Here is a 27,605-nt window from a genome sequence, read left to right on the forward strand (position 1 = left end):
CAACAGGTGGAATCCAAGTTAAAAATGAAAAAAAACCGACCATCTTTGAAATCTCTGAAAACTGATAACAAACCAGAAAAATCCAAATATAAACCTCTCTGGGGTAAAGTATTTTACATCGACTTACCTTCTGTCACCATATCTGAAAAACTGCAAAAGGACATTAAGGATCTCGGAGGGGTAAGTCAAATCCATGCACTTTGACCAAAAAGAAAAACTTTCTAACTCCTAATCATTTAAAATTTTCCTTTTGGAAAAAAAGGTATAACCATAGAGTACCAGGGACTTCCCTGATGACTCAAATGATAAAGAGTCTGCCTGCAATGCAGGAGACCCATGTTTGATCCTTGGGTAGGGGAGGTCCTCTGGAGAAGGGAATGGCTACCCACTCCAGTATTTTTGCCTGAAGAATTCCATGGCCAGAGGAGCCTGGAGGGCTGTACAGGCAAGGGTCACAACGAATTGGACACAACTGCTTCCCTGGTGGCTCAGTGGTTAAAGCGTCTGCCTGCAATGCGGGAGACCCGGGTTTCGATCCCTGGGTCGGGAAGATCCCCTGGAGAAGGAAATGGCAACCCACTCCAGTATTCTTACCTGGAGAATCCCATGGAGGGACGAGCCTGGTAGGCTACAGTCCACGGGGTTGCAAAGAGTCAGACACGACTGAGCTACTTCACTGAGCAACTGACACTTTCACCGTTTACCAAGCTTACATTTTTTATCATCTGTTTATCATTTATGCAAAGTCATGTAACTGTGGAAACTTGACAGAACTTTCAGATTTCTGTCTGGTATAAAGTTCACGGTGTGAGAAATGAGACACACTTGTCCTGGAGGAACTGCTGATTGTCTTTTCATCGTAATTTTGGGATGTCCTTCAGATGGCAGGAGCTCTTTGATTGTGATTATTAGGAAGCTAAATATAAATAAGGTATTTACAGAACAAGGAAAACCTGTTTAAACCACAAAGAATTAAAATTTCTTTTGACTGATACAGTCTCAACAGAATGAATGTCACTAAGGTACCACTTTTGGATTATGAATATGGGAAATGTGCTTCTTTCCTACATTATACATTTGAGTATTAGAAAATTTGGATAAAAGTACAAGATTTTTTTAGGATTAAGGGTAATAATGGATAAATTTTGGCAAGGTTAAGATTTAATTTCCTGATTCTTCCTGTTTCAGAGATTTCTGCTGTACTTTGAGTTTGTCACGGTTAGCATTTTTTAATTGTCTTTGAAAAGCTATTCTACTGTTTTGCTGTTTTCTTAAACTAAAACATTGTCACATACTTGTCATGAGTAGTAGCATGTTATCATAATAACCATATGGCTGCATTCCTAAAGGTTATGTTTTGTAACCTAGCACCTTTGAATAAAGGATCCTTTCATTTTAAAAATTAGGTACTCAAGTATCCAGAGAAGTTAAATGACTGGCTTAGGTTAGAATCAGCCTAATTTCCAGACTCATGTGCTATTGCACCATTCTGTTCCTCTAGCATCCATGGCTACAGTGGGGAAATTCATTAACCCTGCTGATGTAAATCAGTAATTTTAGATTTGCGTTTTTAGCAGTGGAGCCCTTCAAACAAAATCATGTCCAATGTATAAAGCCACTGAAAAAGGAACTGCTCTAGCTAAAAGCAGTACAGAAGCACTCATCTCTATATCAGTTCCTGAGACACTTGCAAGAACCAAATTTTGAATGAACTTATACATTCGATAATAGTTGAGAGTTGATTTTATCAAATTTTCATCCTAAAATGGTTCGAAGTAGGCCAATGAAAAGAGTGTATTTCCCCAGAGCTGTGGATTTTGAACTGAATCTGATTATTCTTTAATTTCTCTTAAAAACTTTTTAATCAAATCCTGATCTCCCCAACACACTACTTTTCCAGTAATTCACTGATGTCATGATTTCTGTGCCTAGCACAGTACTGTTTCTATCACTGAAAAAGACTGTTAAGATCTCAGATGTGAACTATAAAGGAACTTTGACTTCCATACACTTGTTTTAACATTCAACTCTAAGAAATAGTTACATAGATATTCCTTGAACAGATTATGCTTACTATTAATCTTTATAATTACTTAAATCCTTTATCCATTTGTAATTTATCCTGCCTCAGGCTATTAACAGTGTTGTCTGTTTTAAAATGGTCTATGCATTTTTTTCTCTCGTCTTAATGAAAACATCTGGTTCAGTCGCTCAGTCATGCCCGATTCTTTGCAACCCATGGACTGCAGCAAGCTGGGCTTCCCTGTCCATTACCAACTCCGGGAGCTTGCTTAGACTCATGTCCATTGAGTCAGTGAAAACACCTAAATACACTTTTTATTTGGAGAATACACTTCTGAGAATTAAACCACTGAGAGCACATCAGGAAAGTCTGACATAATGGGAAAATATATTTAATAGTGAAAAGGAAGGCTGCTATTGCAAAACCAACCATGTAAAGGCCCATGTCTAAACAGTGTGGGCTAAAATAAGAGAGTTGGGAGAGAAAAGAGATATAGGGTCAGATACCTTACCATATCATGGACTTGAGGATAAACTTACTTGTTTTTGATGTTAAGTGTAACATTGAGTCATTACACTCAAAGTGTAACTTTGAGTCATTAGAAAAAAATAAATTTTGAGTTTACTCTTTTAAAGACCTAGATTCAACAGTAGCTAATAAAGACTGATAAAACTAAGTTAATGGTACAGGACACAGTATTAAGTATTTTGGTAGATTCAAAAATGAATCTGATACCTAGTCCACCTGCAATTTCTAATCAAATAGAGGTGGCATTGTTACAATTAATTGTTACATAACAGAATGTTAAAAAGGAAAGATTATTTACAACTGAGGAACCTTGGAGGCCATTGTACAGACACAATTTGAACTCAGCTTTGAAGATTGATTATGATTTGAGCATATGGAAATTCATTCAGAAATTATTCCACCAGTGTTTCCCATATGCTAGCACTATTTAAGATGCTAGGGATGCAAAAATCAGATGTAGTCTAATCCTCTAGGAATTCTCAGCCTATAGGAACATCAAACGCCTACATAAATAAATTACAGTATAGCATTGTCAGTGCTTTATCAGAAATAATGTAGAAATTGCCATTAGAATACAGAAATGGAAATTATTAACTCTGCCTTTTACAATTTATAGCAGTGATAAAGTTTGAGCTGAATATTAAAAACCTAGTAGGAATATACCAGGTAGAATGAACACACTAAATAGAAGAAAGAGCATACATAAAATATATGTTTGTGTGGTTTGAGCAGCTGTTAATAATAGAGTATGACTTGATCTTGGGATTTAGATGAGGGGTATGGCAAGAAACAATGTTACATTGGGACCAGACTATGAAAGATACTTTGTTCACTACTAAAGAGTTACAAGAAGTATGGGAAATGAAAAACCAAAGGAAATGTGGGGTACTAGCATAATGACAGACATACAGACCGATGCAATAGAAGAGGGAAACCAGAAATCCTCACTTATAGTCACCTGATTTTCATCAAGGTTGCCAGGACCATTCAGTGGGAAAAGGATAATCTTTTCAACAATTGATGCTAGGAAAACTGAACATCAACATGCAGAAGAATGAAGTTGTACCCTTACTGTACATTATATGATGCAGTTAATTAAAAATGATCAAGATCTAAAACATAAGAGCTAAAACCCATAGAGGAAGGTATTGGGGAAAATCTTCATGATGTTAGATTTGGCATTGGTTCCTTGACTATCATACCAAAAACACAGACAATGAATGAAAAAAAGATAAGTTCGACTTAATAAAAATGAGGTTTTGTGCATCAGAGGACTACTGTCAAGAGAGTAAAAAAGACACCCACATAATGAGAGAGAAAAATTTTGCAATTTTTTTCTGTTTGCAATCTTTTGATGGATTAATATCCAAACTATAAAGAATTCCTATAACTCAACAAAAATCTACCCAGTTAAAAAATGAGCCAAGGACTTGAGTAGACCTTTCTCCAAAGAAGATATATATAAATGGCCAATAAGCATAAGAAAAGATGTGCCACATCACTATTAGGGAAATGCAAATCAAGACCCCAGTAAGACAGACATAGAAAACCAACTTAAAATTAAGTAGCAAGTTCCTACTGTATATAGCACAGGAACTATATTCAATATTTTGTAATAAACTATAATAGAAAAGAATATGAAAAAGAATATATATACGAATGTGTAACTGAATCACTTTGTTGTACACCACATACTAACACAACATTGTAAATTAACTATATGTCAGTCCAAAGAAGCAGTGTGTTACCACTTCACATCCATTAGGACAGCCACTATCCTAGGTGTCAGTGAGGATGTAGAGAAACTGGAGTCCTTATGCACTGTTAGTGAGATTGTAAAATGGTGCAACTGCTATGGAAAACATTATGCTGTTTCCTCAAAATAATAAAGAAAGGAATTATCATTATCATTATGATCAAGCAGTTCTGCTTCTGGGTATATATCCAAAAGAACTGAAAGTGTCTTGAAGAGATAATTTATATACCCATGTCCAGAACAGCATTACAGTAACCAAAAGGGGGAAAAAACCCAGATATTAATAAGCAGATGAATGGATAAATGTGGTTTATATATATACAGTTCAGTCACTTCGTCATGTCCAACTCTTTGCAACCCCATGGACTGCAGCACCAGGCTTCCCTGTTCATCACCAACTCCTGGAGCTTACTCAAACTCATGTCCATTGAGTCAGTGATGCCATCCAACCATCTCATCCTCTGTCATCCCCTTCTCCTGCCTTCAGTCTTTCCCAGCATCAGGGTCTTTTCCAGTGAGTCAGTTCTTTGCATCAGGTGGCCAAAGTATTGGAGTTTCAGTTTCAGCATCAGTCCTTCCAATGAATATTCAGGACTGATTTCCTTTAGGATGGATTGGTTGGATCTCCTTGCAGTCCAAGGGACTCTCAAGAGTCTTCTCCAACACCACAGTTCAAAAGCATCAATTCTTTGGCACTCAGCTTTCTTTATAGTCCAACTCTCACATCCATACACGACTGCTGGAAAAACCATAGCTTTAACTAGACGGACCTTTGTTGACAAAGTAATGTCTCTTTTCAATATGCTGTCTAGGTCATAGCTTTTATTCCAAGGAGCAAGTGTCTTTTCATTTCATGGCTACAGTTACCACCTGCAGTGATTTTGGAGCCCGAAAAAGTAGTCTGTCACTGTTTCCATTGTTTTCCCATCTATTGGCCATGAAGTGGTGGGACCAGATTCCATGATCTTAGTTTTCTGAATGTTGGGTTTTAAGCCAACTTTTTCACCCTACTCTTTCACTTTCAACAAGAGGCTCTTTAGTTCTTCTTTGCTTTCTGCGTTAAGAGTGGTGTCATCTGCAAGTCTGAGGTTATTGATATTTCTCCCAGCAATCTTGATTCGAGCTTGTGCTTCATCCAGTACAGCATTTTGATGTACTCTGCATATAAGTTAAATAAGCAGGGTGACAGTATACAGCCTTGACGTACTCCTTTCCCAATTTGGAACCAGTCTGTTGTTCCATGTCCAGTTCTAACTGTTGCTTCTTGACCTGTGTACAGATTTCTCAGGAGGCAAGTCAGGTGGTCTGGTATTCCCATCTCTTGAAGAACTTCCCACAGTTTGTTGTGATCCACAGTCAAAGTCTTTGGCATAGTCAATAAAGCAGAAATAGATGTTTTTCTGGAACTCTGTTGCTTTTTCAATAATCCAAGGGATGTTGGCAATTTGATCTCTGGTTCCTCTGCCTTTTCTAAATCCAGCTTGAACATATGGAACTTCCTTGTTCACATACTGTTGAGGGCTAGCTTGGAGAATTTTGAGCATTACTCTGCTAGCATGTGAAATGAGTGCAGTTGTACAGTAGTTTGAACATTCTTTGGCATTGCCTTTCTTTGGGATTAGAATGAAAACTGACCTTTTCCAGTCCTGTGGCCACTGCTGAGTTTTCCAAATTTGCTGGCATATTGAGTGCAGCACTTTCACACATCATCTTTTAGGATTTGAAATAGCTCAGCTGGAATTCCATCACCTCCACTAGCTTTGTTGGTAGTGATGCTTCCTAAGGCCCACTTGACTTCATATTCCAGGATGTCTGGCTCTAGGTGAGTGATCACACCATTGTGGTTGGAATATTATTCAACCTTGAGAAGGAATGGAATTCTGTTCCATGATACATCATGGGTGAACCTTGAAAACACTGTTACATGAAATAAGTCAGACCCCAAAAGATAACTACAGGATTCCACCTATATAAACTACCTAGAATTATCAAGAGACTTCCTTGGATGGCTCAGCAGTAAATCCATCTGAAATGCAGAAGATATGGGTTTGATCCCTGGGTAGGGAAGATCCCTTGAAGAAGGAAATGGCAACCCACTCCAGTATTCTTGCCTGGGAAATCCCATGGACAGAGAAATCTAGCAGACTACAGTCCATGGGGTCATAAAAGAGTTGGTCACAGCGTAGTGACTAAACAATGACAGAATTGTCAGATTCACAGAAATAGGAAGTAGAGATTAAAAGAGATAAATCGGCTGGTGGGAGGGGGAAATTGGGAGTTACTGTTTAATGGGTACAGTTTCAGCTTACAATGATGATCAAATTCTAGAAATGGAGAGTTCAGTTCAGTTGCTCAGTTGTGTCTGACTCTTTGCAACCCCATGGACTGCAGCACACCAGGCTTCCCTTTCCATCACCAACTCCCAGAGTTTACTCAAACTCATGTCCATCAAGTCAGTAATGCCATCCAACCATCTCATCCTCTGTCATCCCCTTCTCCCGCCTTCAATCTTTCCCAGCATCAGGGTCTTTTCCAATGAGTCTGTTCTTCCCATCCGGTGGCCAAAGCTTCAGTTTCAGCGTCAGTCCTTCCAGTGAATATTCAGGACTAATTTCCTTTAGGATTGACTAGTTGGATCTCCTTGTAGTCCAAGGGACTCTCAAGAGTCTTCTCCAACATCACAGTTCAAAAGCATCAGTTCTTCAGTGCTCAGCTTTCTTTATAGCCTAACTCTTATATCCATAGACGACTACTGGAAAAACCATAGCTTTGACTGAATGGACCTTTGTTGGCAAAGTAATGTTTCTGCTTTAATATGCTGTCTAGGTTGGTCATAGCTTTTCTTGCAAGGAGCAACCGTCTTTTCATTTCATGGCTGCAAACATTGTGAATGTATGCATTGCCACTCTATTGTACACTCAAAAATGGTCTAAATAGTAAATGTTGTTACATATTTTATCACAGTTTTTTTGTTTTTTATAAACGTGGGAGATTGGGCTTCTCTTGAAAAACTGGGACTTCTGTTTTAGGGCCCACATATTTGAAAATTTTTTTTAAAAAGAGTATTTGATATGTAATTGTTTATTTGCATTCTTGATGACCCTTGTAGGCATTTGAGTGTGTAATCCTTGGCATATATAAATGTACTTTATTTACTGGTGATGAAAATGTTATTCAGAAAGAGAAGTAGTGATTTGCATTTAACCAAGGCAGCTGCTGGTCTTAGCAAATTCTGTGTAATGCTTAGATGAAATTAAGTCATTATTACATACATTGTTTCATTTTTATTATCCATTTATTGTTGTGAGATGCTGTAGAAATTAGATATAGCTGTTTAAAATATTTTTAGTTTCATTTATGGAAATAGTTAATGATTAATAGTATTTTTTCTACTTAATTTTCCTACCTTTGAATAGGAGTGATTTTCAGCATTGACTTTGGTATATGTGTTTATAAATTCAGGCAGTGGTTTTCAGACTAGGGAAATTCTCTTCAAAATAGTCATACACTCTTAAGGGTAAAAGTTTCCTACCTTTTAATAGTTTGTCTTATGGAAAGATATTATAACTTTATGAGTTTGAATTGTGCTGTCCATTACTGTAGCCATTAGCCACATTGGCTACTGAAATGTAACTAAAATTAACCAGGTTAAAATTCATTTGCTCAATCACATTACATTTCAAGTACTCCATAAGCACATGTGGCAGTGGCTACCATACTGAACAATGGTAATAAAGAACATTTCCATCATTACAATGCATTCAACTGGACAGTACTGCTTTAGAGCATCGACTTCAATCAAATACCTGTGTTCACACAACACTGTAAATCAGCTGTACGTCAGTTTAAAAAAATTTTTTTAATTAAGGTGAAGAAGAAAAATACCTTTATTCAAGTTCCCTTATGACTGGCACAACCTCAGGTAGGTGAGTTGACTTCTCTTCTGTTTTCTTCTCCAGTGCCATGGGTTATGTGGATTAAACTAACTATGATATATAAACTACATGCTCTTCTCGTGTTATTAGAGCTCTCCTTGTACTTTCTCAGAACTCAAGGCTCAGAATAATACAGTATGGAAATTTAGAAAATATTGAAAATGTTTCAGATTGACATTTCCTATTGTGCCTAGCAGATGAAACAGTTAATGGTTTATATGAATTCCTTAAAAATATGTTGTTTTCCTTTAGCGAGTTGAAGAATTTCTCAGCAAAGATATCAGTTACCTTATTTCAAATAAAAAGGAAGCTAAATTTGCACAAACCTTGGGACGAATCTCTCCTATACCAAGTCCAGAATCTGCCAATACTGCAGAAACCACATCACCTCATCCCAGCCATGATGGAAGTTCATTTAAGTCTCCAGATACAGTAAGTCTCTTAAATATGCTTTGAGACTCTGAAAGGCTAGGAATGAGTGAGTGAAAGTTGCTCAGTCATGTCCGACTCTTTGTGACCCCATGGACTATACAGTCCATGGAATTCTCCAGGCCAGAATACTGGAGTGGGTAGCCTTTCCCTTCTCCAGGGGATCTTCCCAACCCAGGGATCGAACCCAGGTCTCCTGCATTGCAGGTGGATTCTTTACCAGCTGAGCACAAGGGAAGCCCAAGACTGGAGTGGGTAGCCTATCCCTTCTCCAGCAGATCTTCCCGACCCAGGAATCGAACCAGGGTCTGCAGCATTGCAGGTTCTTTACCAATTGAGCTATGAGGGAAGCCCCTGAAAGTCTATAGGATGTTATAATTAAGAGTGGGTTAACAGCAGAGTTCAACTAGGTAGAATGATATCTACATTAAGTGTATCTACATTAAATGTGGCTTTCCAGTTGTCAATAAGGCTGCTGTTGTATATAGAATGGTGTTTTTTTTTCTCCTAATAATACTTATGTAGTCCTACTCCAGGGGGCTTCCCAGGTGGCTCAGTGGTAAAGAATCTGCCAGCCAATGCAGGAGACACAGGTTCAATCCCTGGTCAGGAAGATCCCCTAGAGGAGGAAATGGCAACCTACTCCAGTATTCTTGCCTGGAAAATTCCATGGATAGAGGAGCCTGGCGGGCTACATACAATACATGGGGTGGCAAAAAGTTGGACATGACTGAGTGACTGAGCACAATCATACTCTGATTCCTAAAATACGACCTTGCATTTAGTGATGGCTTATGTTTAGAGTAATTTACAAGTAAAAGATGACAGCAGGTCATTTTTTAAAGAAGGAATAGACACCTTTTGTTTGTTTCAGAGCGTGGTAAGCACAGTAGCCTAGGGGCCAGGTCCAGTCTGCTGCCTGTTTTTTTACAGCATGCAAGCTAAGCATGGAGTTTACATTTTCAAATGGTTGGGGGGACATTCAAAAAGAATACTTTGTGGCAAGTGGCAGCTATATGAAGTTGAAATTTCATCGTTCACAAGTAAAAGTTTTCCTGGAATGCAGACATACCCATTCATATAGGCATTGCCTGACCGCTTTACTGCTGTAAAGGTGGGGTGGCATAGTTGCAGCGGAGACTCCACGGCCTGCAGAGCCATAAGAACACGCACTCTTTGCCCTTTAAAGTTTGCCTACCCCTGGTCTAGATTTACTGACATCACTTCAGTTCAGTCGCTCAGTCATGTCTGACTCTCTGTGACCCCGTGGACTGCAGCACGCCAGGCTTCTCTGCCCATCACCAAACTCTTGTCCATCCAGTCGGTGATGTCATCCAGCCATCTCATCCTCTGTTGTCCCGTTCTCGTCCTACCTTCAGTCACATCACTACCACTCAGTTGCCAGTAAGTTGTAAGATACAGTGAAGGGTAAATTAAATTGATTTAATTGGTTATGCAAGGGGGAAGAGATTGGAAAAATACTGTTTATCTCTTTTTTTTTTCTGAGTTCACATTTGTTTATTGTTGTAACATTTTGTTTTGAACATCAAACACTGCACCAAAATATGAGCCATTTATCTTCAGACAGTTATCTTTGCCATAAAGTACTGATGTTGACAATTTCTGACAACTCAAGAAATGTTATTAGTGGCACTGCTGTGTCTAATAATCAAATGTCATCATAGACCGAATGTAATGATTAAAATAAAAGAGCAACATTTCCCCTTCCTCTTCCTACCTTTAAAACAAACCCAAAAAAGTAGTTTTCACCTGGAAAGAGCACTTACTTTAAACCAAAACTCAAATTTTTCACCGGTTTCATTATACCCAGCATTCTCTAAAGCGGGAAAACAAGGCTTCCCAGAGTTAACTATTGATGATACTCGAAAAGATGACAAAATCCCCTGGGAGAGTCTGTTTTCACCAACCTGCAGACAACTCAAGTCCGCTCTTGGCCTGTTCCTTTGGGTCTGGCATGTTTATCTCATTTTTAAATTGAAATTAAGTAATTTTAAATATCAGCCCCATCTTACCTCATGTAGCCATTTGGGAAGCAGGGAAACGTGGAGGCAGGGAAGAACAGGTAAGAGAAATGAGTTACACAAGAGAAATCACTTGGGGAAAAAAGAGACAAATATATAGAAGAAAAACTAGTACAGCCACTATGGAGAACAGTGTGGAGATTTCTTAAAAAACTGGAATTAGAACTGCCATATGACCCAGCAATCCCACTTCTGGGCATACACGCTGAGGAAACCAGATCTGAAAGAGACACGTGCACCCCAATGTTCATCGCAGCACTGTTTATAATAGCCAGGACATGGAAGCAACCTAGATGCCCATCAGCAGATGAATAGATAAGGAAGCTGTGATACATATACACCATGGAATATTACTCAGCCATTAAAAAGAATTCATTTGAATCAGTTCTAATGAGATGAATGAAACTGGAGCCCATTATACAGAGTGAAGTAAGCCAGAAAGATAAAGACCAATACAGTATACTAACGCATATATATGGAATTTAGAAAGATGGTAACGATAACCCTATATGCAAAACAGGAAAAGAGACACAGGTGTACAGAACGGACTTTTGGACTCTGTGGGAGAAGGCGAGGGTGGGATGTTTCGAGAGAACAGCATCGAAACATGTATATTATCTAGGGTGAAACAGATCACCAGCCCAGGCTGGATGCATGAGACAAGTGCTTGGGCCTGATGCACTGGGAAGACCCAGAGGAATCGGGTGGAGGGGGAGGTGGGAGGGGGGATCGGGATGGGGAATACATGTAAATCCATGCTGATTCATGTCAATGTATGGCAGAAACCACTACAATATTGTAATTAGCCTCCAACTAATAAAAAATTTTAAAAAAAGAAGAAGAGACCTAGGAAGCCTCATACATTCTTTCAGTTCTTGCTTTTTTTGAGGAACAAGGTTGTACAACAGTGACTAGTTCCAAATTAATTGCTGCTGATAGCATTTCAACTAATTTTCCTAATGTTTTATTTAAAACTGAAACTGTGTAAAAACCAGTATATCCGGTCTACTCATATCGTTAGATCTTCAATTAAACAGGAAATTAAAAATGTAAGCTTAAAAAAATAATAATAAAATAAAATAAAAATGTAAGCTTACTGTTTAATTACAGGCAGAATCTCAAATCAGTCTATTTTATTTTTCATGTTGAATAACATTTACTACAGAACTGACCTTGGATCTCATTTAGCTGAGTTCAGTTGATCTACTTAAAAAGGAAGAAACAAACTTTTTCATCAGAAATCTTATTGCAAACAAAGACCCTAAGGAGATCAGTTTTTACCATATATTTATGATGTTGATGGTTAAGACTTGTGTAAATAAAATGTATGTATTTTAAAGCTCATGTTTATATTAAAATTCATTTTAATTTTATCTACTTGCTTTGCTTATTTTGTCTTTTTAAAATTTTTCCCAGTGAGGCATTATGTATAACTATATGTTTGGTTGTTCTTTGGTCTTTCTATAGGTGTGTTTGAGCAGAGGAAAATTATTAGTTGAAAAAGCTATCAAGGACCATGTAAGTAGGGATTTTAAAAATTCACAGTGTTTATTCTGTTACTTGAAACTGAAGTGTAAAATAAAGATGTTCCTGAAATCTTTTCCTCATTTTTAGTAGAAAAAGCCTAAATATCAGCATGTGTCTTGTTTTATGAAGAACAGAATCTGCTTTTCATAAAGAAACACCTCCATCTTGTGGCCTTTTAAAGTATTACTGGACACTTCTGAAGCTTGTGGCACTCTGTAATTTAAAACAAAATAATTTATTGAAACTATTAACTATAAGGCTACAGGGTACATTAATTGTCAAGAATATCAGAGTGTATTAATTAGTAATGATTTTAGAAATTCCAGAAGGAAAAACTGATGTCCTCATGGTTATTGTAACTGTGTAGGGTATGATCTGAATAACCATAAGTGATATTAAACTTCAAATAATATTTTTAATTTGGCTCATTTAAAATAGTAATTTCCTAGAAAATCTATCAAACTTTTTTTTTTTTTAACAGGATTTTATTCCTTCAAACAGTATATTATCTAATGCCTTATCATGGGGAGTAAAAATTCTTCATATTGATGGTAAGGATTTTATTACTGTTTTTGACAGTATTTGCTATAAGTGTCTCTTGCTTCCTAATTTTAGATAGAATTTTAATAGCAAGACATACCTGTAACATTAATTCCTTCATCTCAATGTAGTACAATTTTAAGAAAGTGGCAGTGTTTAACTCCAAAGGCAAAAATGCTAATCTTAAACCCTTCTTTCTTTTAAAAAAGACATTAGATACTACATTGAACAAAGGAAAAAAGAATTGTATTTACTCAAGAAATCAAGCACTTCTGTAAGAGATGTGGTATGTTATTTTCCTTAATTTTTAAACTAATTAGAGAAAATGATTAAGTGTGGTTTTTAGTTCTGTATCTGTGAACTTTTTTGCCAAGTGGAAAGTATTGCTGCCAGAATATCCTAGGGGTGACCATGTATACTATATGCATGGTTCTGTTATCTGAAGAAATTATTGCACATCACTTTAGGATTTACTCATACGGTGAGAGTTGTTTCAGGGATGGTGGCATAATTTTATTTTCTTCTTTGATGGATACTGGAGCCAAGAGAACAGATACTTTTGTTCATTCTGAAGGAAAACACCATGACTGACATTTCATGAGAAGCTCCTAATGTGTATAATATACTCCTTTCAGGAACACAAATAAGGAGGCTTACTTATCAAGTTCTCTAACTTCTGTCATACAGTATGACTGACTGGCCTAACCTCAAAATATTTGTTAAACAAGTGTGTTGGGCATTAACGTCTTTTAGACCTAATGCTCTACATCTCCAGTTTTCCCTTTTTACTAACTTCCTCAACAAAGCCTCTGTATAGAATCATGCCTTCATGATACTTTAAAACAAACCTCTTCTGTCCTTTAAAAAAAATACAATAAAATCTCCCTTGACCTCACATCCCTACCTACTATTTAATCTTTATATCATCCAGACATCTGACATTTCCACTTTTACACTTCCCAACTTTCACTTTTCAACCTGTGAGGTACAAAACTACTGACCAATTTGGCATTTCAGTTGTGCACTTTTTAAAAACCAGTCATATTGGTTCTCTCAGCTACTATTCACTTCCTCCTTGAACTTATTTTCATCTGGAACTTCTCTCATCCCTTTGCTTTCTCATAGTTCTTATATCTCAGAACATTCTTTTGTGGTCTGGTTTTTCTTCACTCAATCGTTAAATGAATCTAAATGGTAAATAAATTTTATAGAAGAATGTATATAAAGACAAGCCATATGTAGCATGGCATGTTTGGGAAATTTTCTGTAATATAATACAACCTGATTTTTTAGTATGAAGCTAGAAAAGTTAGTAGGTTTAGATAGATCTTTTCACGCTACACAAAGGAGTTAGATTTTATTTTCAAGAGTTTGGAACATTACTGAGAAATAACTAATAGAAGAGGAACCTGGTTGGATATGTATTTTGGAAGGATCCTGTGGTAGCCAATTAACGATATTTCCTTGCAAGACTGATCATTTTACTCTCATAGTTCTACCTTTTCCAAAATGCAGTGGGGTTGGAAATCATACAGTATGTAGTTTTTTCAGATTGGCTTCTTCACTTAGTAATAGGCATTTAAAGTTCCTCCATATTGTTTTGTTACTTGATAGCTCATTTCCTTTTGTTGCTGAATATTCCACTGTCTGGATGTGCCACAATTTACCCATTTATCTTCTGAAAGACATCTTCATTGCTTCCAAGTTTGACTACCTGTGGCACCTTAACAGCTGCAGTTTCTTAACTGGGGTCCACTCTCATGTCAAAACTGGGGGAAAAAAGAAAGAGGAAGTAATACAGGGATTCCTTTTGTACTCTTTGGACAGCAGGAGCCTCTTTCCTGGCTCTTTGTAGCCAAAAAGATGAGGTTTGTATAGGAGTTACAGCCACTGACTCTGCTATTGCTGCCAATCTCAGGACTAGAGGTCCATTCTTCAAGAATCTTTGCAAGAAAAAAGAGGGTAGGAGAATAGGAAATACATTCCCTATCCCCTTTAAGATAATTTTGACTTCCTTCTGCAGTACACCTACTTTTGTTTACTTTTAGTCCTCAAGTAGTAGTTCATTGAATTTTGTCCAGCTTTTATTGTCATCACTCCATATGGGAAATGACCATATAGAATATATTCCATCCTGACTAGAATTACAGGCTAACAAATTTTTTAATAATTCTTTGATGAGTTTGTCACAAAGGTTTTGCTGAATAAGGGCATAAAAATAATTAACATGACTGTTCTTAGATTATTCTGTTAACCATGCTTTTTCTTTATTGGTTGATTTCTTTCTGTGAAGATAAAAACAATTATAGCTAAAATGCAAGGTATGTGTTGAGTGTACTGTAAAAGTAAGCTTCTGTTACTAAGTTTCATACTAGTGGTTAAGATCTTTAATTCTTGAATGATCTTTGTTTCCTTTCATTTCTTTGGTTGAATTGATTTTAAAAAGCTTTTTCTGATTTTCCCCCCCAGGAAACTACAGTAATCAGCCTTCCTTTATATAGTTCTCTTTCTATATAATTTTTTAATTTTGAGGATATTGAACAGTTTGCAGTGCCTGTTTTCGCTTTTCAAGCCCAGTGTTTTCACTATATATCTATATTTTGCCCCCCCAGGGGAAAAAAGTAGGTGTAGGTGTTGGCACTCAGAAAACAAAAAGTAAGTATTTTGATTTTCTTAAGTGTGCATGTTTTGCTAGAAAATAAAACAAACATAAAAAGTCTACTAAAAAATCATGTAACCAACCCTTTAAATGACTTATTCAGTGGTTCATAGCCTTTTCCCTTATGGCTGTCTGGTGACATGTCTGGTGAAGCCTATGGGCTTTTGTTAGAATAATTTTTTATACATATTTTAAATTCATCATATTACTAAGAAAATGAATTACATTGAAATTCAGTTAACAGAATATTTTTCAGTATAAAAGTTATATACTTGTTTTTATTACACATTAAAAAGTTCTACCAGAGATTATAATTGCTGCTGTAATTTGTTTTTTAAATGATAAGTGTAAGTGGTGCTTTGAAATATTTGTAGTAACTAATATGATATGGAAATGTTTCAACTGGTATCAGAATTAGAAGCACTGCTAATACTACTGTGGTCCTCTTGGTTATGTGCAGAATTGGAGGAAATGTTGAATATCAGTTACAGACTAGTGAACATGAAATTCAAATTTTCCTGTTTTTAGCTCAAAATTCTCCTGAATTCTATTTATAGGTCCTTTGGGGGATCCATTCAGTTTAAGAATTTCAGAATATAGACTGAGTGTTTGCTATTTTGGAAATGGATATATAATTATAAGATACCTTACCTGAAGCTGAAAATTTCAAACTGAAATGAAATGGGTAATGGAGACATAGTTGGATTATTTCAGCCCAAGAAGTTTTGTTAAAAAAAAATCTGGATTTGTGTAAATACCTAATATACTTTATATATTCCCAAGCAGGTAGACTCAAAAAGCCTTTTGTAAAGGTGGAAGATATGAGCCAGTAAGTATCTTGAATTCAATCTGTATGATTTAAAAGGAGAAAATATTTTATTAAAGGAGAAAATCTAATTAAACTATTTCCACTAATACTCTTAGGTCCCTTTATGTTAGATTTACATGATGCTAATATGCATGTGCTATCTAGGTTGGTCATAACTTTCCTTCCAAGGAGTCAGTCAGTCAGTTCAGTCGCTCAGTCATGTCCAACTCTTTGTGACCTCATGAATCGCAGCACGCCAGGCCTCCCTGTCCATCACCAACTCCTGGAGTTTACTCAAACTCATGTCCATTGAGTCGGTGATGCCATCCAGCCATCTCATCCTCTGTCGTCCCCTTCTCCTGCCCCCAATCCGTCCCAGCATCAGTTTCTTTTCCAATGAGTCAACTCTTCGCATGAGGTGGCCAAAGTATTGAAGTTTCAGCTTCAGCATCAGTCCTTCCAATGAACACCCAGGACTGATCTGCTTTAGGATGGACTGGTTGGATCTCCTTGCAGTCCAAGGGACTCTCAAGAGTCTTCTCCAACACCACAGTTCAAAAACATCAATTCTTCAGCGCTCAGCTTTCTTCACAGTCCAACTCTCACATCCATACATGACCACTGGAAAAACCATAGCCTTGACCAGATGGACCTTTGTTGGCAAAGTAATTTTTACTGATTTTTAATATGCTATCTAGGTTGGTCATAACCTTCCTTCCTTGGAAGCTCCTTGGATGGACAAGGGAGGCCTGGCGTGCTGCGGTTCATGGGGTCGTGAAGAGTTGGACACGACTGAGCAACTGAACTGAACTGAACTGAATATGCATGTGGCACAGTTTCAAAAAGTAGCATTAGGGCAGCAATGGAGCAGACATAGAGAACAGACCTATGGTGGGAGGAGAGGAGGGAGAAGGGGAGCCGTATGGAGAGAGTGACAGGAATTTACCATACCGTGTGTAAAACAGCGAGCCAGCAGGGATTTGCTGTGTGACCCAGGAAACTCAAACAGGGGCTCTGACACAGGCTGAAGGGTAGGTGGGGAGGGCGGTCTGCGGGAGAGCGGACATGGGTATACCTGTGGCTGATTCTTGTTGATAGATGACAGAAAACCACAAAATTCTGTAAAGCAATTATGTTTCAATTAAAAAAAATTTTTTTAAGTAGCATTAAATTACTTTGTACTTGAGGACTGAATTTAGTTTCAGTATGTTTTAGATAATAATTACTTGAAAATATAGTTTAGAGCAACCATGAGACCAACTCACATTTCAGTACTTCAAACAACCCTTCTCTGGCTAAATGTAATACCATATGATTTAGAACTATTACTTAAAGATTGCATTTACATTTTTGAAAAAGAAATTATTAGTTACTACTTGGAAATATAAAATCTGACTATAACATCTAAGTTGATAGTTTTTCTAAACTCATTCTGAACCTTTGTAACATAATCTTAATGAAGACTACAGACATAAGTAAATTAATTTGGCATGGGAGAATTAGATTTCTCTTAATATTCTACTAATTTAAACACGTGATTAATTCTCTTGGGTACTCACTGAGGTGACAAAGATGCGTTGAACACTTTTTATTAAATGTGCTGCTATGACAGAAAAGTACAATTTAAAATTAGGCCTAGAGAAGCATCAATAAGTAGAAGACAGCCCATGTTCATGGATTGGAAGACTTTAATATGTCACTACTACCCAAAGTGATCTATAGATTCAGTGCAGTCCCTTATTAAAATCCCAATGACTGTTGTTATAGAAAGAGAAAAAAATCCATCCTAAAATTCATATGGAATCTCAAGGGACCCTGAACACCCAAAGTAATTTTGAAAATGAACAGAGTTGGAGGTCTCTATTTCCTGATGTCAAACTCAACTACAAAGCTGTAGTAATCAAAACAGTTTCGTACTAACATACAGACAGATGTATGAACCAATGGAATAGAAGAAAGAGCCCAAATGCAAATCTTTATATGATCAAATGATTGTGGACTAGGGTGCCGAGAGCATTCAGTAGAGAAAGGACAGTCTTTTTAATAAATGGCATTGAGAATACTAGATAGCAACATGCAGAGAAGAATGAAGTTGAACCCTTATTTTATGCAATATATAATATTAACTCAAAATGAATCAGAGACCTAAAACTATAAAGCTTTTGGTTAAAAAACCGTAAGTAAGCTTTATAACATTGGAATTGGTGCTAATTTCTTGGATATGACACTAAAAGCAGAAGCAAAAAGAACTATTTTACGACATCAAAATTAAAAATTTCTGTGCCCAGAGAACCCAACACAATGAGAAGACAACCTATGGAAAGAGAGACGAAAGTTTCCAATAATATATTTAATAAGATGTTAATATAAAGAACAACAGAAAGTCAAATAACCCAATTGAAAAATGGGCAAAATTCATACATCAATTCAAAGATAATGCAAATTACCAACACACATATGAAAAGATGTTCAACATTACTAATCATTAGAGAAATGCAAATCAAAACTACAGTAAGAAATTGGTGACGTCGCTCAGTCGTGTTCGACTCTGCGACCCTATGGACTGTAGACCACCAGACTCCCGTCCATGGGATTTTCCAGGCAAGAATACCAGAGTGGGTTGCCATTTCCTTCTCCAAAGAAACCTATTATTACCTCACAACTATTAGGCTGGCTACTGTTTTGAAAAGAAAAAATAAGTATTGGTGAAGATGCAGAAATACTGGAACTCTTGTGCACTATTGGTAGGATTATAAAATGGTGTAACCATTGAGGAAAACCATATAGAGCTTTGTCAAAAGTTTTGAACTGTATGATCCATGAATTCCACTTCCGAGTATATATATCCAAAAGAAGTGAACACACAGTTTTGAAGAAGTACTTGCACATGCATGTTCAGTGCAACACTATTCACAATAGCCAAGAGGCAGAAGCAACCAAAATTTGTTCATCAATAGATGAATGGATAATATGATATATATGTACAATGGAATATTGCTGTGCTTAGCCTTGCTCAGTCTGACTCTTTGCAACACCATGGACTGTAGCCCACCAGGCTCCTCTGTCCATGGAAATTTCCAGGCAAGAATACTGGAGTGGGTTGCTATTCTCTTTTCCAGGGGATCTTCCCAACCCAGAGATCAAACCAGGTCTCCCACATTGCAGGCAGATTCATTACCATCTGAGCCACCAGGGAAGCCCCCAATGGAATGTTATTCAACTTTAAAAGGGAATGAAATTTTGATACATACCACAATATGGATAAACTCTGAAGACATTGTGCTTAATGAAATAAGAGGAAATTACTGCATGATTATACCTAATGAGGTACCTAGTGTAGTCAGATTCATAGAGACAAAGTAAAATAAAATGGTGCTTGTTAAGGGAACCAGTCTGTTGTTCCATGTCCAGTTCTAACTGTTGCTTCCTGACCTGCATATAGGTTTCTCAATAGGCAGGTCAGGTGGTCTGGTATTCCCATCTCTTGAAGAATTTTCCACAGTTTATTGTGATCCACACAAAGGCTTTGGCATAGTCAATAAAGCAGAAATAGATGTTTTTCTGGAACTCTCTTGCCTTTTCAATGATCCAGCAGATGTTGGCAACTTGATCTCTGGTTCCCCTGCCTTTTCTAAAACCAGCTTGAACATTTGGAAGTTCACAGTTCACGTATTGCTGAAGCCTGGCTTGGAGAATTTTGAGCATTACTTTACTAGCATGTGAGATGAATGCAGTTGTGTGGTAGTTTGAACATTCTTTGGCATTGCCTTTCTTTGGGGTTGGAATGAAAACTGACCTCTTCAAACTTTGTTTTTTTGGGGCTCCAAAATCACTGCAGATGGTGATTGCAGCCATGAAATTAAAAGATGCTTACTTCTTGGAAGGAAAGTTATGACCAACTTAGACAGCATATTAAAAAGCAGAGACATTACTTTGCCAACAAAGGTCCATCTAGTCAAAGCTATGGTTTTTCCAGTAGTCATGTATGGATGTGAGAGTTGGACTGTAAAGAAGGCTGAGTGCTGAAGAATTGATGCTTTTGAACTGTGGTGTTGGAGAAGACTCTTGAGAGTCCCTTGGACTGCAAGGAGATCCAACCAGTCCATCCTAAAGGAGATCAGTCCTGGGTGTTCATTGGAAGGACTGATGCTAAAGCTGAAACTCCAATACTTTGGCCACCTCATGTGAAGAGCTGACTCATTGGAAAAGACTCTGATGCTGGGAAGGATTGGGGGCAGGAGGAGAAGGGGACGACAGAGGATGAGATGGCTGGATGGCATCACTGACTCAAGGACATGAGTTTAGTAAGCTCCGGGTGTTGGTGATGGGCAGGGAGGCCTGGCGTGCTGCAATTCATGGGGTCACAAAGAGACACAGCTGAGCAACTGAACTGAACTGAAATGAACTGAACTGAACTGTCAAGGGTTGGTGGAGAAGGGAGAATGAAGTTACTTATTTTGTTATATATGGATACAAAGTTTCAGTTTTGAAAGATGAAGAAAGTTCTAGATATGAACAAGTGTAAAGAATCTGAAAACATTGTGAATATACTTAATACAAGGGAGAATGAAGAGTTACTGATTTTGTTATATATGGATACAAAGTTTCAGTTTTGAAAGATGAAGAAAGCTCTAGATATGAACAAGTGTAAAGAATCTGAAAACATTGTGAATTACTTAATACAACTGAATTGTGTTCTTAAGAATATAGTAAATAATTAAAGATAGTAAATTTTAACTGATTTCTATAGTTTGTTTCAGACTTCAGATGAATTATATGACTTTATAAGACTTAAAGCATGTTTTCTTTCATCATAAAGATTCTTATGTGTTTGTTTTTTTACTCTTTTAGGCTTTATAGGCCATTTTATCTTCAGCTGACCAATATGCCTTTTATAAACTATTCTATTCAGAAGCCCTCCAGCCCATTTGATGTAGAGAAGCCATCTAGCACCCAAAAGCAAACTCAAGTTAAACTAAGGTTGGTTTTACCTTCAAGCAGTTTTAATCTTTTTAATAAATGCTTCAAATAATTAATTTAATGCTGTGGGGTGTGTGTGTGTGAGTGAGTGATCACTCACTCCTTTAAGATTAAGGATTCTCCTTTGGATATTTTTAATGCCTCTTTGCTAGATTTAAAGTCTGAATTTTTTTCATTGTGTCACATTTGAACACTTCAGATTGGGGTTCTAGAGGAGAACCTAAAAAATACTTGCAAATAGTTAAAATACGTTGTTTCTCTTCATCGATGAGATAATTCTCCTGGATAATCATTAAATTCTCATTTTGCTTCTTAATTTCTTAAAAAGAAAAATGATTAGAAGTATTTGTTTATATAAATCTCTGCAGATTATAGCAGATGCTGTTTAATAGTCTAGGACTGTAATTTTTTAAGTATTCCCTGTGTTCAGCAGTTAATCTTTCACCATGTATTTCTATCAGGATCCAAACAGATGGTGATAAATGTGGTGGAATTCCAGTTCAATTCCAGTTAAAAGAGAAGAAAAAAAAGGGATATTGTGAATGTTGCTTGCAGAAATATGAAGATCTTGACATTGTAAATATGATTTTGTATTCAGGGGGTTGATGTTTCTAAAACTATGAATAATATTTGCTGTATAAATTTTAGCTTATTCTTTTGATTGTGTTTGGTAGCTTTGTAATTATTAAGTAGCATATACTTCTTTTTTATAGAATTATCTTGAATTTTAAGAACCCCAAGTGGGGAAATATATATTGAAAAGTCATTTTTATCCAGTCAACAAATATTTATTGAGCGGTTACTGTGTACCAATCACTGCTCTGAGTGAAAAGCATCATACAAAAGAGACCAGTTCCTGACCCTCATGAAGATTACATTCTATGGAAGGAGAGGAGAGAGAGGTAACCATAGGATAAAAGAATAGTGAGGTATATATAGGGAACATTAGATCAGTGCTATGAGAAAGCAGGAATGAAGATGTTCCTATTTATTTAGAGTAGACAAGGAATTCCTAATTGATAAGGTGATATTTGAGTAGAGACCTGTGTGACTTTGAGGGGACAGACTTGTGAATATTGAAATAACCAATGTAGAAGCGGTAAATTGAACTGATGGGATCAAAGAACAGATGTTGATGGACTAATCAGTGATAGTAGAAGTGATCGGACATGGTGAGATTGTGTATATAATTTAAAGGTGGGGCCAAGAATGCTTGCTAATTGATTGGATGTTGGGAGAGAGAAGAGATGATGGGCCATGGGTGAAGTGCAGTATTTCAGTCCTTAGCAATTTACAAATGGGCAAGAGACCTACTAATGGGAGGATGAGAAGAAAGTGGAGACTTTTTTTGCAATAGCAGAAAGAGAAACAGTTGAAAATATATGTGGGATGAAAGAAGATGGGAACAATTAAAATTTGTAAACAGATTTTTTAAAAAAGCAAAAGAGCTTTGGATCCAGGCTAGCCCAGGTTTGAATCCTGGCTTCTTGCCTATGTGACCTTAGACAATACCTGACACTGGGCTTATTAAATATTAGCTGTTATTGTTTGAATGTTAATTTTTAAATAATAGGTTTGTTTTGGTACTTGGTTTTGGTAGAAGATAATGGGAAAGTTGAGAAAAAGTACTTGAAAATATCTGATTCATAAACTACCTCTGTCTTCAGACTCTAAATTGAAGTTTGTTTTATAATGGAAGTTTGTGTCACATTTTTGTGTTCAGTTTATCTAATAAAGGAGGAAAATAGTTTAAAATTATTTTTAATCAGAAGCTGAACTTTCTCAAAAATAATTCCTCTAAGTTTTATCTCAATACACTGAACTTGTTGACTTTGTTCTTGACAACCCTTAAAATGAAGAAGAGACTTAATGACTCTCTGTCATAAGTACTGGGTAATTGAGATCATTATTTGCTCATCTCAAAAATGTTGTTTTTATTCCCAGCATTAGTTGTGCTTTTTTTTCTTTAATTTCTAGATTCTTGTTTTGGGCTCTTACATGTTAAATAACATTTCATGTATTTAATAGTTTATAAGCTTTACCTAACACTTGGTGGTAATTATATAAGGATAAAATAAATATATAAGGATAAAAAAATATAAGGATAAAATAAAAACTTCTCTTTACTAGAGAAGTCTTTTCAAAAATATTAGCATATTCTAAATGCTCATTCAGTCAGTTCAGTCATTAAGTCGTGTCTGACTCTATGCCACCCCATGGACTGCAGCATGCCAGGCCTCCCTGTCCAGCACCAACTCCTGGAGTTTACCCAAACTCATGTCTATTGAGTCAGTGATGCCATCCAACCATCTCATCCTCTGCCGTCCCCTTCTTCTCCTGCCTTCAGTCTTTCCCAGCATCAGGGTCTTTTCAAATGAGTCAGCTCTTCTCATCAGGTGGCCAAAGTATTGGAGTTTCAGCTTCAGCATCAGTCCTTCCAATGAATATTCAGGACTGATTTCCTTTAGGATGGACTGGTTGGATTTCCTTGCAGTCCAAGGGACTCTCAAGAGTCTTCTCCAGCACCACAGTTCAAAAGCATCAAACCGGAGACTCCGGTTTGATTCCTGGATCGGGAAGATCTGCTGGAGAAGGGATAGGCTACCCACTCCAGTATTCTTGGGCTTTCTTTGTGGCTCAGCTGGCAAAGAATCTGCCTGCTATGCGGGAGACATGGGCTCGATCCCCAGGTCGGGAAGATCCCCTGGAGAATGGAAAGGCCACCCACCCCAGCACTCTGGCTTGGAGAACTCCATGGACTGTATAGTTCATGGGGTTGCAGCATACTCTAAATGCTCAGTATTTCTGTTTTTCTTCAGCTTTATTTCATTTTCTGATGTAACTCCCTCATTTTCAGTTCCCTTAAAACCACAAATTCATTAGTACTTGAATCTTCTCATTGGAAAATGGAAGACTGAAAACCAAAGTAGTTTTAGTGGTTTCTGAGAAGATAACTTTTATTCTACTTATTTTAAGTTCTGATAAAGGATATTTCTTTGGAGTAGTTATTAGAAACTTAAGGGCATGAAAATATTAAAAAACCTGAACAAAAAAGTATCTATTGCTTTTGAAATGTAATTACTATATACTTTTTTGTTTTAGCATCTTCTGAGTGAGCAACACAGAAACTTTGCACAGAGTAATCACTATCAAGTTGTTGATGACATTGTATCTAAGTTAGTTTTTGACTTTGTGGAATACGAAAGGGACATGCCTAAAAAGAAAAGGTAATTGATCAACCTAAGTTTTAAGAATATCAGACTATTAAACTAAAAATAAATGCAGAGTTTTCTGTTCTTAGAAGGATTATAATTTCAGGGTATAAATATGGTTAAGAACTGATTACTTCCACCACCAAAAGTGCTTACATTAGATTACTTTTAAGGCTTTCTTCTTAACATAGGTGAAAAGAGGAGTTGGCAAAAGATATAAAGAATTATATAGTTAATGTTTTAGGCTTTGTGAACCACACGATGTCTATTGCAGCTACTCAGCTTTGCCTCTGTACAATGAAAGCAGCCACAGACAGTAAGTAAATGGGTGTGGCTATATTCCAATAAAACTTTATTTAAAAAATGGTGACACACTGGATAGATTTGGCCCCTTATCTAGACTATCTCCTTGGACTCAGAAATCTAGAACTTTTTGTTATTCTCATGGCGTTTTAAGAAATTCTTCCACTTTACTTCTGTTAAGTCATCTTTATACTTTCACTAGATATTTCTGCTCTGCTTGCTGATAATATTTATTAAAGGTACTGACACAACTTTTAAGTGTGAATACAGTGCTGTTCAATATACAATAACTGTACATTGACAAACTAAGCCTCATTAAGATGATACCAATAAATCTAAAATTTAAAAAAATGCGTTCATGTGTATATACCCTAGAATTGGTAATAATGCAATAAGTTGTTTAGTCCTTATATCTGTTTTTAGACCAATCATAAAGGCATAAAGACTATAAAATGTGATACCAAGCTACAGTTTCTGAAAACTAACTAGAAAGCTTTTTGGCTATATCTAGGTAGAACAGTTCCTAAACATCATATTTCTATAACATTCAGAATGATTGCTCATGACTGATTTAATAAGAGTATTTGGGGAGGAAGCATATCTTCAAATATTAAAATGTATATAAGCTATGGTAAGAATGTGGAATTTGCTAAAAACTCATTCTGCAGCAAAATTCTACACTAGTACTTATACATAAAGTGGTTATTCCTTAATCAGTTATCTTATTACCTGCACAATTTTTATCTCTACAGGCAAGTCACCTAAACATCTCTGGACTTTGAAAGGAGAGAGTGGTGTTGGACTAGTGTTTTTATATTTTATATCCTCCATTTGTTCAAGAGGAGTCTTAAGTGAAAGTATCAACAAAATAAGTAGAAAAGGAACCATTCTGGTTTTGAAGGGGCAGTTAGAATTCTGTATTTTTCTTCATTATCTATGACATGTATAACATAAAACATAATTAGTGAGCTATTGTAACCACATGGCTTAGTGGTAAAGAATCCACCTGCCAATGCAGGAGACATGAGTTCAATCCCTGGGTTGGGAAGATTCCCTGGAGGAGGAAATGGCAACCCACTCCAGTATTCTTGCCTGGGAAATCCCATAAACAGAGGAGCCTGGCAGGCTACAGTCCATGGGGTCACAAAGAGTAGGACATGACTTAGCGACTGAGCACACACACATAATGCAAAATAGCATCTCAAGAATGTTAGAGGCTCTATGAAGAAGAGAGTTTCAGATCAAATATGTGTATGAAATTTAAGGAACACTAATTTGTCATGTTTAGAAGTATGTTACAAGGTTTCTGGTTCATTATAATATAGAATTGATTATATTTAAATATAAAGTAAATCAAAACATGTAAGTTAAAGAAATTTTTCAAGATAATAAAAAAATCAGGAGCAGACCTAAATTCCTTCACCATCATCTTTCTTTGATTTATATGGTCAAAGCAGTTTTAAATACCAAGTTCAAGATACTGCTTGCCTGTGGTAGAAAGTGGAAAAATGTGGATAAGGAGTAGCACACTAGAGTTTTCAGCCTTATCTGTAAAGTTTCATTACTTCAAAAACATCTAAAGCAAATTTGGCTAAAGGTCAAGAGTTCTATCTTTTTGTAATGTTTTCTTAATTAAATAAGTTTTGTAAACAGGTTTAAAAGATACTTAAGGAGTTTTGATAGCAATTATTTTAATTTTTTTCTTTTTTTTCCTTTGAAGAATAAAATACAGTGTTGGATCCCTTTCTCCTATTATTGCAACTGTTGTGAAAAGGTCTGGAACTAAAGAAGAGCTGGAATTGCTGCATAATTTTCAGAAAGACTCCAGGGGAAATGTACATATGATAGAGCAGGGTTTCCTATATAAAGAACCTCTTCAGGAACCTGAACAAAAGTCTGTGTCTACTTCAGAACATACCCTCCACCATTCTAGTGAACCTAGAGAACTTGATGATAAAACATCTCATAAATGTTCCATGTTAAATCTACCTGAAAATGACATAAAACAAAATTTTACACCTCTGCCTGCATGTAAAAATAAACAAGAATGCATTCTTGATGTTTCTGAACACAAATTAATTTTAAATGAAAGTGACTTAGAAGTAAAGGTAGGTAAATGTCCATGTAGGCCACGGACATCTATACAGGTTTCTAATTTCAATACAGATGATGGTGCATCTCAACAAAAACAAAAGTCAGATACTGTGCTTTTTCCAGCAAAGGATCTGAAAGAAAAGGACCTTTACTCAGTATTTCATCGTGATTCTGATCTGTTAGCAATAAATAGTTCACAGGAGCACCTGACAATTTGGGCAGAAATTCCATCCCAGAGCCCTCCTGAGGAACCCAACACATGTGACATCAAGAGTATGGACAGTTTGCCTTCTGGTAAGATCTGTCGGAAAGTGAAAATACCATTAAGAAGAAATAAAAAAGAAAACCTGGAACCAAATGTGGGGTTAGATAAAAAAAGAACTGAATTTCTTACTACACAAGAAGAAAACAGAATTTGTAGCTCACCAGTACAGTCTCTACTGGACTTATTTCAGACTAGTGAAGAGAAGTCAGAATTTTTGGGTTTCACAAGCTATACTGAAAACAATAATATATGTGATGTCTTAGATATTTGGGAAGAGGAAAATTCAAATCTGTTAACAATGTTTTTCTCTTCCCCTTCAACTTCTACATTTACTGGCTTTTAGATTTAAAAAAATAAATAAATGCCTTTCAGAAGCAATGAAGATCATATTCTTGAAATTTTTATAGATGTATAAAAATTCTTAGTTTGGGGAATGGGGGTTTGCCAGTTTTGATTACAGAACCGATGTAAATAATAAAGGTGATTTTGCGTTTTTCTACAGAA

The 27,605-nt window shown here is 36.5% G+C and overlaps 1 protein-coding gene across 5 annotated transcripts; it reads left to right on the plus strand.

Annotated features, from left to right (window-relative positions):
- DBF4 (DBF4-CDC7 kinase regulatory subunit) lies at positions 1 to 27,605 on the plus strand. 5 transcript variants are annotated; one of them, XM_070464564.1, is made up of 11 exons: positions 1 to 180; positions 8,495 to 8,674; positions 12,181 to 12,231; positions 12,722 to 12,791; positions 12,990 to 13,066; positions 15,393 to 15,435; positions 16,223 to 16,268; positions 21,099 to 21,227; positions 21,689 to 21,803; positions 24,330 to 24,454; positions 26,463 to 27,605. In XM_070464564.1, the coding sequence occupies exons 1-11, from the start codon at positions 25 to 27 to the stop codon at positions 27,442 to 27,444; spliced, it is 1,974 nt and encodes a 657-aa protein (XP_070320665.1). In that variant the 5' UTR covers positions 1 to 24; the 3' UTR covers positions 27,445 to 27,605. The 5 variants fall into 5 exon arrangements, with proteins under 5 accessions (XP_070320665.1, XP_070320666.1, XP_070320668.1 ...); XM_070464565.1 differs by having other exon boundaries at positions 16,226 to 16,268; XM_070464566.1 differs by lacking the exon at positions 1 to 180 and adding an exon at positions 9,949 to 10,075 and having other exon boundaries at positions 8,530 to 8,674.

This window comes from Odocoileus virginianus, unplaced genomic scaffold, assembly GCF_023699985.2.
Source record: "Odocoileus virginianus isolate 20LAN1187 ecotype Illinois unplaced genomic scaffold, Ovbor_1.2 Unplaced_Contig_29, whole genome shotgun sequence".
Classification (NCBI taxonomy): Eukaryota; Metazoa; Chordata; class Mammalia; order Artiodactyla; family Cervidae; genus Odocoileus; species Odocoileus virginianus.